At 45.9% G+C, this 13,623-nt stretch overlaps 1 protein-coding gene across 7 annotated transcripts in view; it reads left to right on the top strand.

Moving 5' to 3' along the window:
- MSI2 (musashi RNA binding protein 2) overlaps positions 1-13,623 on the top strand; it is a 568,931-nt gene that overhangs the window by 485,252 nt on the left and 70,056 nt on the right. The window contains exon 11 of one of the 7 annotated variants that reach the window (XM_055001133.1): positions 11,146-11,184. The exons of the other annotated variants lie outside the window; for them this stretch is intronic. Within the exon in view, the coding sequence (XP_054857108.1) occupies positions 11,146-11,184 (39 nt within the window). The remainder of the gene's footprint in view (positions 1-11,145; positions 11,185-13,623) is intronic. 7 annotated transcript variants of the gene reach the window in all.

Below are 13,623 nucleotides of genomic sequence, written 5' to 3'. Positions count from 1 at the left end.
CCACTTCCAAGCAGCTTGAAAAGGAGCGCTTTAAGCTTCAAACGCCACTCCACTTCCTTCCCCCAATGGGGGAAGCAAGCAGCATGGTGTTTGAAAGCAGCACAAAAAGGGTATCTTTCAAACTTTCCGCTCTGCCACTTTTTTCCCCCATGGGAAGGGGAGGAGGAAATGATTCCCAGTGGGGAATCCTGCAAATTCAGAAGGGGTAGGCTGTGGAAGGAGCCCATAATGCGGCTCACAGCCTGCTCTTTAAGCATATTTGCAGCCCCAACTTCAGGCACATCCATGGCAGATTTGAGATAACCAGAGGTTGTGGAGACGCGGGGGCCCATGAAAGAGATGTGGAGAACATTGGTGAACTCAGCCCAGAGGTACTTGGCAGTAGTCTTGCTTGTGTAGCAGTCCAAGAGGAAGCAAAGAGCCTCCAGGTTAATAGATGTGGAGGCTAACCTCAATCTTGGACCTGGAGTATTATTTTTCAGAGTCAGGGGATTGGGCAGGGGTCCTGTTGGATCTTTCTCCCATTGGAAGAGGGTCAAGCTGCCCTAAAGGACTTCTGGGCACTGAAGTTGCAGGGGCAGGATGGCTTGGGATGTAGACCAAAGCAGCTGTCACAGCTGTGGTTGAATTTGCAGTTCAACCACTGGTATTTCCTCTGATTATACTTCCAAAAGAAGCTCCTAATGCCATCCCACCTGCCCACCCACTTTCCGCCCTTGGAAGCATCATATTTGCCCTTGATATGGGAGCCCATTAACAGAAGCCATAATTTATAAGGTCCCATCTAACCTTTGCGCTGTGAGAGGCACATTTTTGGAAGGCCTCACTATAATCTATTGCTGCCTTGTTCTCCATGAGGGCTCAGGCACACAAAACATTTCCTAGGTGGTTGGCCAAGTGCCACCCCATCTCTGGGTACACTGCTTGTATCACCTCCGTGAAAACTGTGTAACCCTCAGGTCAGTTGCCATAGGTATGTGCTACCGCCTCCTTTTTGGACCCTTTCTTGTCCCTTTTCGGGGGGGATGATTCTCCCGTCCTCTACCTTTGTTTTTAACAGCAAGGAGACATTGATGTAAAAGCCCTTCAGGATTCTTTCCCACATCTTGCAGGCAAGGTGAATTCTAGAAAGATCCTCATCATCAGTAAATGAGGAGAAGGGATGAGAGCCCCCTAATTGATCCACTGCCCAGACTGATCCAGGGCCTGGATCAATAACCCCTTTACCAAACCTCCTCTGCAGAGCCCCAGCTGGTAGGCCAGGTACGTGTGCCGCTGCACCCAATAGTCCTCGACAGGATCCTCTGCCTCTCCATCTGAAGAAGGTTCACTAGTGATTCCCACACTATGACTCCTTAGCCCTTCAAGAAGCTCTCTGGGTCTTCCTCTGGGTCTTGCAGAGTCTTTTTTCAGTTGGCCTCCTTTCTGGGCTGCTGGAACTGCTGGATACCTCACTGGCTCACTGATGACCCTTGGAGGGCTTCCAGTCCTCGGTGGTTTTGCCAGCCACCAGGGGGATGCTGTGTACAGGCACTGGGACAGCTGCTTCAGTTGCTGGATTGGTCCCAGAGGTTCCAAGCCACTCCACTCTCTCTGAAAGGAGCTTCAGGGCCCAAGAAAGACCCTGGAGAGGGCACCCACCCTTGGCCTCAACTGTGAGCCCTTGAGTGGCTTTCACGGTCAGGGCTGGGGTTCCCACTTGGGAGGGTGCTGGGCTGAGCGGGAGGCAGAAAGCGCGAGTCCAAAATGCACCAGGGTCAAGAGCCAAGGAGTCCGTCCATCAGGGGAGCAAGCAGAGGAGAGTCAGAAAGCCGAGCCGAGGTCTGAGAGCCAAGTCGTCAGTTGCACGCTGAGACAGGCGAGAGGTGGTCGAGGGCGAAGCCGAGGTCAGGACACAGGAGGTCTATCTGAGCGAGGGCAGGGTACAAGGCAGGGTGAAGCTTCCAGGAGCCGAGCTGCTGGGCACAAGGAGTGGTGAAGTTATAAGCTGGACGCAAGGAGTGGAGTTATAAGCTCAGTGCAGCATAAGGGAACGAGGCTCAGGTGCTTCTCCTTCATTTCATTGCCCTGCCTTGTCCTCGGTGTCCAGCTCCGCCCGTCGCTGCGCTTGCAGGCGCGCACTCTTCCATCGTTCCCAAACCGCCTCTTTTGCCCGAGCCTTCCACCTTGCCTCCAGCTCGCAAGGCTTGGTTCTCTGAGGCGTTGCTTGCTCCTCCTCCCTGTGCGCCCTCTCCTCTTGCGCTGAGGAACCGGGTTACGCTGAGGGGCCGGGATGCACTGCGGGATCGGGTTGCAATAAGGGGCCAGGTTGCTGGTCGCCGGATGGCTCTTCAGGGGCTGCGGGCGGGTCTCCCACGGGTTCTTCCAGTTCCTCAGAGGAGGAGGAAGGATCGTCAGTGGGTAATGCGCCCAGCCGACACGGGTCTCCGACAGTGGCCCTAATTAGCCTCAAGGCCCCGCCTCCACTTTCCCTGAACTGTGACCCCCTGAAATGACTTAACATGACTGCCCTTGCCCACAAAGGGAGGCCAATGCTGGCCAAGCCTGCATAAGGTGCCTCCTAGTCTGAGCCCCTTGCTGGATCCCAGCCCTGGTTGCTTTTTTTGTGTGGCATGATCAAATGTTTAATAATGAGCCCAATCCACAGCCCTAATCTTAAGAGTGTGGAGATGATCTGTTCCCACTCGCCTTCATTTAGGCCTCCTCAGAGTATACCCACCACCCCAAGTGATTTCAGCTCCAACCCGTGGGAGGCAATGGCTGCCTAGCAAATCTCTTTTGTGTTTTTTATTAATCTATTTGTGAGGAGGCCCACGACGGCCACTGAGCCCTCAACAAAATGGCTGCTGCCATTGATTGCACTGATGCTGTAGTTGCTGCCCTTGCCGTTGCCACTTGCTGTGTTGCTGCAACCAGCCACCTTCCAGCTCAGCCTCTCTGAAACTCACTCTTAATTCTTGCCAGCTCTTTGCTCCCCCATCTTTCACAGTATCTTTGCATGCCGCCTGTCTCATGCCTGAAACTGGTCAAGAGCCAACTGCTGAGGGCCTGGCTGGTCCCTCAGTATATACCCAGCTGGCAAACCAGAGGGAAGACTACCCTTTCCAGATCTGCCATCTGGGACCGGCCTCCAACAAGCCTGGCCAGCCATTAACTGATGAGTCTAGGGCTACCCACACAGCTGCATGAAGGCTGCCAAGAGCTGTTGGACCCCGAGGAAGAATGGTAGCCGCCATGCACCACATGCCCACACTCCATGGACCACAACACAGAGCCCCAGATGAGTCTGGGGTTAAGGCTTGTAGTGGACAGTGACTCCTTGTTTCAATTTTTGCTGAACTTTGAAAAAGTGGGAGCCACCAGGTACCAAAAAAAATGCTTTAACAGCACTAGGAATCATCCAGCGCCTATGAGACAATATTCCCTCCCTCTGGAATGCTTTTGGTGGGAGGGGATAACTTGTTCACTGCTTGTTTTTGTTTTAAAGAACTACAAATATGTTCTGTACTTGAGTGGTACAGTAATTTCAATTAGTCTTGAAATAATTTTTTAATCAAATGCAGTTATTAAATTGGAAGATGCTGGTGTACAAGAGAAGCCACAGGCACTATCCAGGACATGCCACCTGCTCTTACACAATGCCGTTCCACCTAGCATTTCAAACTTTAGACCAGCCCATGGTCAGCCCATCTCCAAAATAAATATTAAGAGTTGGAAAGTACAGAGAAAAAAATAACCAAAATGATCAAGGTGAAAGAAGGCGATAGCATTTGAGTATGTATAGTTTAAAAACATAAGATGAGAAAGGAACCACATGTCATTAGAGATTTATGATATGAAAATGGAGAGCAAGATAAATTGTGTGCCCTTTTCTCATAATACTTGAACTTGAGGGTCATCCAGTTAACCTGGTTGGTGGTGGATTCAGGATACACCAAATAAATTATTTCAAATATCACTACCGCAATATGTGGTTATGGCCACTGGTTTAGAAGGCATTAAAAATAACTGGAATTTTTTCATGGAAGATAGGTCTTTCCATGCCTGCTAACTGTGGTGGCTACACGGAACCTGTTGGACTAGATTACTCTTTGTTCTGATCTAGTATTGTTCTTCTTCAGTTCAGTGTAGAGGAAACCCCACATTTTCCCAGTCGACACAGTGCTGTGTTGTAACTACTGATGCAACGTAGTCAACAGCAGCTGCGTTGGGGAAAGATCATTTTACACAAGAGTGCACTGAGGATATTATCCATAGAAAAGCCCCACTGAAATGAATGGGAGCAGCATGCATACCACTGTATTGATTTTCAACAGGGCTAGTGATTTTGACCTCATTGTGCAGGAAAAAGTTGCCTGCGACTTTTTCTAGGCCAGTCAATAACCTTAACTTTGGTTCAGTTATGCAGAACTGAAGCCTTTGCTCAGCTCTCTTTTCCAGTTCATTGCTGCCTACTCAAATTCTGACTGAATCCTTCCGCCTCTATACCCCCCTTTGTCTACCTAAAAAGTACTGGCAACATCTGCATGGCATAAAATGGTTTTTCAAAGTGCATATTAAATCAGCCAGAGTAAGTTTAATTATCATTCGTCAGACCCTTCCATTTTAATTTCCATCAGCGTGAGATGAAATTACACAGGCTGGTGATGAAAATACACACACACACACACACACACACACCCTGTGTTGTTTAATCAATTCAAAAGTTTGTTTCTCTTGCTCATGAACTTATGAAACATGGGCATTTCAGATGATGTTTGCATCCCATGAGCGGAGCAAAAGTAGGTTGACAAAAGTAGGTTTCAGTGTTTGTGTTGCTGGCAACACTTCATTTTAGACAATACCCATGAAGCCCTTCATTAAACTCCATTTTACAAAGCAGATTGGTTTGGTTTTCCCTGGAGATTTTGTGCCCAGAGCTCGGTCTCCATGAAAAGCATGTGTCCTCCATAAGCAGCACTTTCCCTTGGCCACTCTGTGATCTGGCTAGAAAAGTCTGTCCCTCCCCATTCAGTCATTCATGAATAAAAATTAAGACTCTTAAAAATAAAGCAATTTGAATGTCTCCCTCTTGGGAGAAACAGGGAGGAAGGCTGTCATGTGGCACATACTGGTCATCTGACTTCATATCCCCTGGAACATCCTCATTTTGGCACAACTGCTGGTGGAAAAATGACATATACCAAGTCGAATGTGACACGTGCTGAGCCTGCTCTGACCAAGGGTTTTACTTGCTTTAAGAGAAAAAATATTTGAAATGCTGACCTGGAAAAATGTTTGTCTAAGAGGAGGCCTGGTTGTCCTACTCAAACAAGTGAGTCATTATAACATCATCTTAAGAGTTCTGCTGGATCTGACGATTGAGTTCAGCGTCCTGTTTCCTTTGGTAGCCAGTTAGATGCGTCTGGAAGGCAGCAGTCCACTAAGAATCATGACCATTGCAATATCCCTCAGAAATATTCCTGAGCCCTTTTCTGAGTTTTTAACTTTTAAATCCCAATATTCAAGCCCTTTATTTAGGGGAACAGAAGGGGAAAATATCTAAAATTGCTCAGTTAATGCAAACCACCTAAATCTTTTTCAGTATTCTGGTTAACGAGTGTAAAGGACTTGTGATGGTTGACAAGCCGTGGCACATATTTTTTAATGTTATCAGCAACATGTACAATAATAAAAACGGATGATATAAAATAAATTTACCAAAGATCAGTATTTGATCAAAGTAGGTTCATCATTTATCCTAGAGTCCCTTGGGGCAGGGTAGCTGAAGGGAGGCTAATGGGGTGGAATACAACATATTCTACTAAGTAAACATTTCTTCTAGCTGAGAGGCTGCTAAAAGGTGTTTTACTACAGTAGTAGAAGTTACTAGTTAATTTCAAATGACATTCAAACAACAGTTTTGCAAAGCCCATCCTTACTGGCTCTGATTAGTTTTCGATGAGTTTCTTCAACTAACCATGTAAGTGCTTGTTTAGTTTTCCCTAAACGCCACGCGTGGGCAAATAATAAGGGTTTTGCAAGCCTTTTTCGCAGGCCTTTCTAAGCTGCCTGGCAGTTTGATAGGAAACTTCCCATAGCAGTAAACCTGACATCATTAAACAGTCACAATATAAAAGGTTATCATGAAATAAAAGATGGCAATAAAAAAAGCTTATTCGGTGCCAAATCTACCCGCCGTATGTCAGACCGTGGCATAAGATGCTTGGGTACTCTTGGCCCTCAGTGAAGCACGAAATACGTTAGTGGTTGTCTGTCCTGGGTTACCTCCTTCACTTAGCTGAATCCAGAACTAGACATTACAAAGTCCTGCTAAAATGCTCACCCCCCCTCCCCTTGCATCTACTAATACAAAATGCTTAGTGCAGCATCATTACAGTTTTCTATTCCCCACTTCCCTTCATTTTTATAAGGGAATTTGAAGTGGAGGACTAAGGAGGCTAGGATCTGCTTTTCCCGACAATGGCCTTACAGCCTCCAAAACATTCAGCTTCGATTGTTGCATTTTAGACCCCAGTGAGGTTTTACTGATTCACAGCTTAAATCTGGGAATCTCTCATAAAATTGCTTGACGATGTTGTCAGGACTTCCTAGTTATCACATGGTCATCAATTTGTATCTGATCTGAACCTCCTCAAGCTGCATGTGGGAACTGGTCACCTGCCCCTTCATTCATTGTCTGGTTCTTCTTCCTGTCATATCACTTTTCCATGTATAGGGATTTCTTTTTTTATTGAGAAGCATCCAGTCATGTGAGCCCATATCTGTAATCTGAAATGGAAGAATAATAATTATGTTCAATTTATATACTGCCCTTCGGGGCAATTTAACACCCACTCAGAGTGCTTTACAAAGTATGCCATTATTATCCCCACAACAATAATCACCCTGTGAGGTAGGTGGGGCTGAGAGAGCTCCGAGAAGCTGTGACTGACTCCAGGTCACCCAGCTGGCTTCAAGCAGAGAAGTAGGGAATCAAACCTGGTTCTTTAGATTAGAGTCTTGCTGCTCTTAACCACTACACCAAGGTGGAACTGCCCAGATACAGGGTGGCCACCTCATGAGAATCAGGTCAAAGTTGACTAATTTTCAGAAGGCAAAAACATTTGCAAACTATGGAAGGTTTCCAGAATTGATCTGTAGCACAATAAAAAGTTACTAGAATCCAGCTGCACTGAGGCTCAGTTAAAGGGGAATTTTTTTTTTACAAGCCCTTGCATGTCTGTTTCTCCTTGAATATCTGCAGGGCTCTACAGAGAACTGAGATGAGCAGTTTGATCATTGTATGTAAAACATCACATGCATTCTTCCCACTCCATATCCACTTGTGGTAATAAGGACTTGAAGTGGATGTTGGAGGCAGGGAGGCTTCCAGGCCCCAGTGCTCTCGGGAGTATAATGAGGGCCAATTTAGAAGAGGGGGGGGATGCAGACATTTGTTTTGTCGACCTCTGTTCTGAAAGAGGTCGGGTGGTTCTGCTCCTTCGTAGTAATCATTTCTGCTTTGAAGAGATGGCAGGCACAGCTGTTGAATATGTGCGCATGTTCGCTATATCGAAGCAGCATCCAGCAGGCACATGTGTGCCCAGAGAACAGTGGGAGGCTTCCTCCCCTGCAAGCTCAAGTGAGTCTGATTCTCACAGCAAGCCTGAATGCAGGACATGCACTGATGTACAGAATTCTCATTGGAACCCAGTCAATGTAAAGGGCCATTCCAGGTAGGATAATGGAAGTGTTACCCTAGGACAAAGTTTACCAAGCGGTAACTTTCTGTGGCGGGCTTTTACAGTAAAGAAGCTGATTGTTTTCCGTGCAGTGAGACCCCTTTCTGCATACATCCAGACCTTCCTTTGCCAGTACCAAGCTCAGCAGCAGAAGCTCGCTCTGTGTGTGGTGCTACTTGCTGCCCCCATGTTGTTGTCACGATGCTTCCCCCAGTCATCGCAGCACTTCTGTGCTATACAAGTTTCCTTTTAAAAAATTAATTGATGAATTAACACGTAAATGCGTCAACTTTCATGGGGGCTTAAAAAAATTATAAGAGGGCAGTCTGCCTGAAAAACTCACAACTGAGCTAGCTGGGTATACACATCTGTAATTTCATTTGTGAAACTAGGAGGAAACTTGAGTCACCTTTGTGACAGAGGCTTGATTTAAATATGATGCTGACTGAAGCAAAAACACTATCCTGTGTATCTTTGTGCTCTCGGTATCTCATTCAGACTGGGCCTGCTACCTGTGTGAAGCAGCTGTGCAGGAAGACTCTTTGAGACAAGCCACTGCAGATGCAAAGTCCCGTGGGAAAGCCCTTTTGCTTCATTCACTATTACTTTAAATCAGGCCTCTATGATGCACAGTTAAATGTTCTTTTTATATTGCATCTTCACTCTTTTTATGTTGCACCTGTCTTCACTCTCAGTCTCTTTTCACCCAGTGTGATAATATAATCTGAAATACATTGGTATGGAAGTTCTGCATTACTGAAAATTACCCAACCTGATTCAAAGCAGAGGGTCAGACTTTAGGGACAGAAGTGAAGAGCACCTTCTCTGTTGGGAAGATACTGGCCACACTTCAATGAGCACCTTTAGGGGCTGACTTACAAGTGCACAGCAAGCCATTGCCTTTTAAATGTAGCGCACAAAATCCCTCTACATCACATATATTGCTGCTTAAAGTCAGTGAAGCAAGGCACATAGGTCAGAACTACCTCCTGTTGTTGCTCTCCAGCGACTGCTAATAGCCACTGATGGACCCGTTTTCTGTAAATTTCTCTAATCTCCTTTTAGAGTCATTTAAGCTAGTGACTATCCCTGTACCCTATGACAGTGAACTCCATAAATTAATTATATACTGTGGCAAAAAGTATTTTATTTGTCTGCCCTAAATCTACTGAGCATCAGTTCCTGTATTATGGGGAAAGGACTCTCTCTTCATATTATACATAATTTTATAAACCTACATCAGTTCCTCAGTCTTCATTTCTTTAAACTGAAAATCCTCAAGCTCTTTAGCCTTTTTTCGTAGGGGAGGTACCCTAACATGCTGATCGTTTTCCTTTTTTCAAGATTGTTTTTCAGATGGGGGCGACCAGACCTGTAGGCAGTATTCCTAATGCAGCCCCACCATAGATCTATACAAGGGTCTTTGTTGCCAGCTTTTGATTTTCAGTCCCTTTCCTGCCAGGATCTTCCTGGCTCATTCACTGGGTGGCAAGCCATGGTTTGCCATTACACCTGAATCATGCCAGCCTCTCAGATGTCCTTCTCTGTAAATTGCAAGCAGAAATCTCCTGCCCAAGATGAGATTTTATTAGATGAATCAAGGTAAGGATTGTATGGAGAGCAGTTTGCAAATAATTGCTGCTAGTACTACATCTCACTTGTAAATAGCCACTTGTTTGTGGCAAATAAAATTGCCTTCAAGTCAGAAAAATTTACAATCTCGATCCTCCTCCCTTTGAGGAAGGGAAATATTAACATAGATGTTTGGGAGGAATTAGGCTGATATATCTGTTGTGGACTAGTACCATTCAGAGGACTGTTTGCCAGGTTTCACACCAGCATCACTTTTGGGTGGCATGCTCCCATAGGTCTGGCCAACGTGCATGTTGCTGGAGGATTTGCATCTGTTGCCCTCTGCCATTCTTGTGCCCATTTTCTCCCCCAAAGCTGGTGAGAGAGATTTGTCATGTATGCCTGCCTGCATACCTGCCATTAATGTGTTTTGCATTTTGTACTGATCATCTGAGAGTGTGTAAACTGCTAACATGAAATGTACTGAGTCAGTGGGGGTTGTCTGTTATCTGTTGAAGGTATTTCATTTCTGCAGTAAGTGTCCTTGGATACCAGCTGCGGGCAATGAGCAATGCATCTTTTCTCAGAAACTGAGATGATTTCATTCTGTACTAGGTCTATCCTAAACTAATCAGTTCCCATGTAACTCTTTGGGGTTTTCACGCCAGAATGTTAATGGACCCAAAGGGCGGGAAGTTTCCCTATAATTAACCCTGTCCTTTTTTGAATAGTCACTTCTACCAATGCATTCGTATAGATCACTTGGACTGTATAGATCCCTAATAAAAGTTACTTCAACCAATGCACCTGAGTGCTTGCTGTGAGGGACTTGGGGGTCGACCTGCCAAGGACTGACAGAAATGTGTGGTTCCAGTTGCAGGTTTTTATGTGTTCCCAAGCACAGGATGTTCATTTGCTCCCTGGCTGCCTGCTCCGATTGTGGCTACCCCATCAGAGTTGGCAGATCTTAAAAGGAATGCAAAAGAGCCGGGGCTCTATACCTCCCCCCATGAAAGAAGCAACTTATACATTACAGTGGCCTCAGGGGCAATCTTGCATTGCCTGGAATGGAGGAGGCAGCAGAGCATGATTGTCTTGCAGGCTGTTTCCACTACTGCTCAGCACTTCTCTTCTTGGGAATTGGGAGATCAACCCAGCATCTTCAGTTGGAGGTGGGCCCTCTGCCAGGCGATTCAGTTGTGTAATTGACCAGATCCCTTCGGGACGCCTCTATTTTTGTTGCAGGCCGTCCGTTTCAGCAGGTGTCCAATCAAGCCAACATCTGACAGCAACCCCATGTTATAGGGACTATCCATCATGAAAGGGTTTTGTGAGGAGCGGAAAAAGTGGGACGGTATGGCATCGCAACCAGACCTCAGAGAATCTTGTGCACCCATTGCTTCAAGGCTTTGGTACTTGTCAGCACCTGTTCTAGGAAACTCATAATAGGCTATTTAATGACAGTCTCATTATGCGTGCCACTACTGAGCCTGCACCGTACTAATTTCCTGACCTGGTGAAATATATTTTAATAAGTTTGATCTAAAACAGCATTTAAAGACAAAGGGAGCCACTTAATGTGGCTGTCAAAATAAAGCACTCTTGGGCAGATGTTGAAAATGTTAATGGGATTAATTTATCAGAAGCACAGCAAAAGTCTTTTGTCATTTCCTAGGAGGGGAGCCCTGTTGGCCTACCTTTAGTGAGCACTTTAAACACAGGTTAAACTACTCTTTTGAAGACAGAGAGAAAATAGCTGGATTAAATATAGAGGTCATACATTAAAAAAATAGTTCATACCTTTCTGTATTGGCCAGTAATGCCTGTATCTGATTCTATGGATTTTTAGTGCTTACCGTGGGATCTGCAATCAAACCCAGTTACCCAGGCAAGTTCCTTACACTTAAACCATTTCCCATTGAAAACTTTGGTAGAATTATGGCTGTTTGGGTGGGGAGGGTCTGTGGCTGAGAGTACCTGTTTTGCATGTAGTTCTTGGGTTCAGTCCTTGGCATCTTTAGTTAACAGGTCTAAGCAAGTTTCAGTAGCACCTGGTGAGCCACTGCAAATGGAAGTAGACAACTCTGGACTATGAAGCTAATAGTCCGATAGCAACTCTGGACTAAATTAACCAATAATCTGACTCAGTGTGGCAGCAATTTCATTTGTTTGTTTCATATGCATATTTAGACGTGGTTGTAGGTCAGTGGTAAAATGCGAGTGGCGAAGCTCCTTCTGTGCCTGAGATCCAGGACAGCCACAGTCATCCCGTGTAGATGACACTGGGCCCGGTGAAGGTAGATGAACCAATAGCATGACATGGTGTGAGGCAGCTTCCTTCAATGTGAGTGTCTTGGAGAAAGGCTTGTAACAAATAGATGTTCATGTCCCTGCTCACCTACTTAGAAGATTTACACATTTCTATCTGTGGTGTAGTTAATTGCCTTATTGGAAACCTCTCTAAATGCTCCCCAAACCAGTGGCTTGTAAATGCCTGGAGCACTCTTGACATTGTGGATGCACACAGATTGGAACATCAGCAGTGATGCCTAACAACTGTTTTATTTTGTAACTTGGTTAGTTTATGCTACTGGTTTTATACTGCTAGTTTTCATTCTTGGATTATTATTTTATTTTGTTGTTTTAACTGTTTTAAAACCATCGTGTGAACTTTTAGTTGAGAGTGCAGTATAGAAATGCATGAAAGAAAATAGTGATGGATGAGGTGTTATGTGGAAATCTTATTTGACATCCCTGGTTATCTCACCGAAGTAACCCTATGAAGCGCCTGAAGTAACCCTATGAAGCACCATGGGTTTTGAGAACACAATTTAGAAACCATTGCCATATGAAGATAGCATCAGCCTACTCTAGTTGCCAAAATGCACTACACAGATCTTCTCTGAACTGGAGGCAGGGAACAGTGTCAGCTAAAAACAGGGAACAGCACCAGATTAACCTGACCAGGAGACTTTAAAAAAAGCTGGTTGAAACAAGTCTTTGCCTGGCATCCACACGCCAGCAAAGGTGGCACCAGTCAGACCTTTTAGGGAAGGCTGAGCCAGAGACCTGGGACTACTGCTATAAACAGAGGCAAGAGCACCAGAGGAGGGTTTCTGAAGACACAGCCAGTTGCAGCTTTTCACAGAATTTTGGACAGTGTCTACAGGCTTCTTGCAGCAATGCCAGCTCCACACAGCCACCTTCCCTCCTTCCCCTGTTTTCCTTCCCCCATTGCTGTGGTTCCCTACTCTTCCCAAATGGAGGGACTGGATTTCCTGCACTCCTTTAGCCACATTGGTGACAGCTGCTTGGAGCACAGAAGAGTCATGTTTTGCTCCTTCCAGTGAACCTCCCAGCTCGGAAATGAGAGATTGCGGATCGGGTCAGGTGCCTGGAGCAGAGAGTGACCCTCTTGCACTCTGCACCAGTCAGTTCTTTCACTAGGGACCTGATTTGGCTCATGGCCTTAGTGCAGGGGGAGGAGTCCCGTCCCCATGCCCCCCCCCGGTGTTGTTTTCCTGGGCCCAGAACAGGAAGACTAACCCTGTCTGATACTCAGGTTTTTAAAGGGGGGAAACCAACAAGTTAGAAAGAAAAATCAGGGATGTTTACACTTCCCTCTTTACTGCCCTGGCACTATCCTCTGATGTGTAGAATGTTATTCACAGTATTTCCTCTTCATGACACCTCATCGCCCTCGTTGTGTCACATTGTCGTTCTTTCCATCTTGTACCATGGTTGCAAGACCTCCCGTCTTGCCATCCACTTGCATCCTTAGACTAAAAAGTTAGCTAGGGGTCTCTCTCGTACCTTTCCTATCATGTATGGAGTTCACACAGTAAAGAACTCCTGGGTGTAAGTTTGTTCTCTCTCCCATGCACACCCAGCAACGCAAGCTCCTACACCTCGTATTTCTCTGCTTACTCTGCTAACAGGTTACAGCACAGAATTTACAGGTGACAAAGAAGAGAATGAGTATTGGAAAAGGAGTAGAGAGAGAAAGTGAGCTCACAGAGGACAAAGGAAGGGTGATCATCCCTGCTGCTACTTCAGCAGGCACCTCAAGCCCCCCCCCCCCCGCCCCGGCGTTCCCTGTACCAATGCAGGGAGGCCGAGCAGGGGAGTGAGGGATCCTCTCCTGCATGGATATTTCTGTGCACTAACCAAGCTGAAACTCGGACATTTCTCATCACGGAAGACACATTTGGGGCTCACCCTCAAGGTGCATGGGGCTATAGCAGGCAGTTATTCTGGGACCTCCCTCTGATACAAATGAAAAGAGGCATGGGATCCTTTACATGTCAGAGTGCCGAATTTGCTTTAT

Source organism: Eublepharis macularius, chromosome 17 (genome assembly GCF_028583425.1).
Source record: "Eublepharis macularius isolate TG4126 chromosome 17, MPM_Emac_v1.0, whole genome shotgun sequence".
NCBI lineage: Eukaryota > Metazoa > Chordata > Lepidosauria > Squamata > Eublepharidae > Eublepharis > Eublepharis macularius.
The sequence above is the reverse complement of the archived record's forward strand: the minus strand, read 5'-3'. Positions and strand labels throughout refer to the sequence as shown.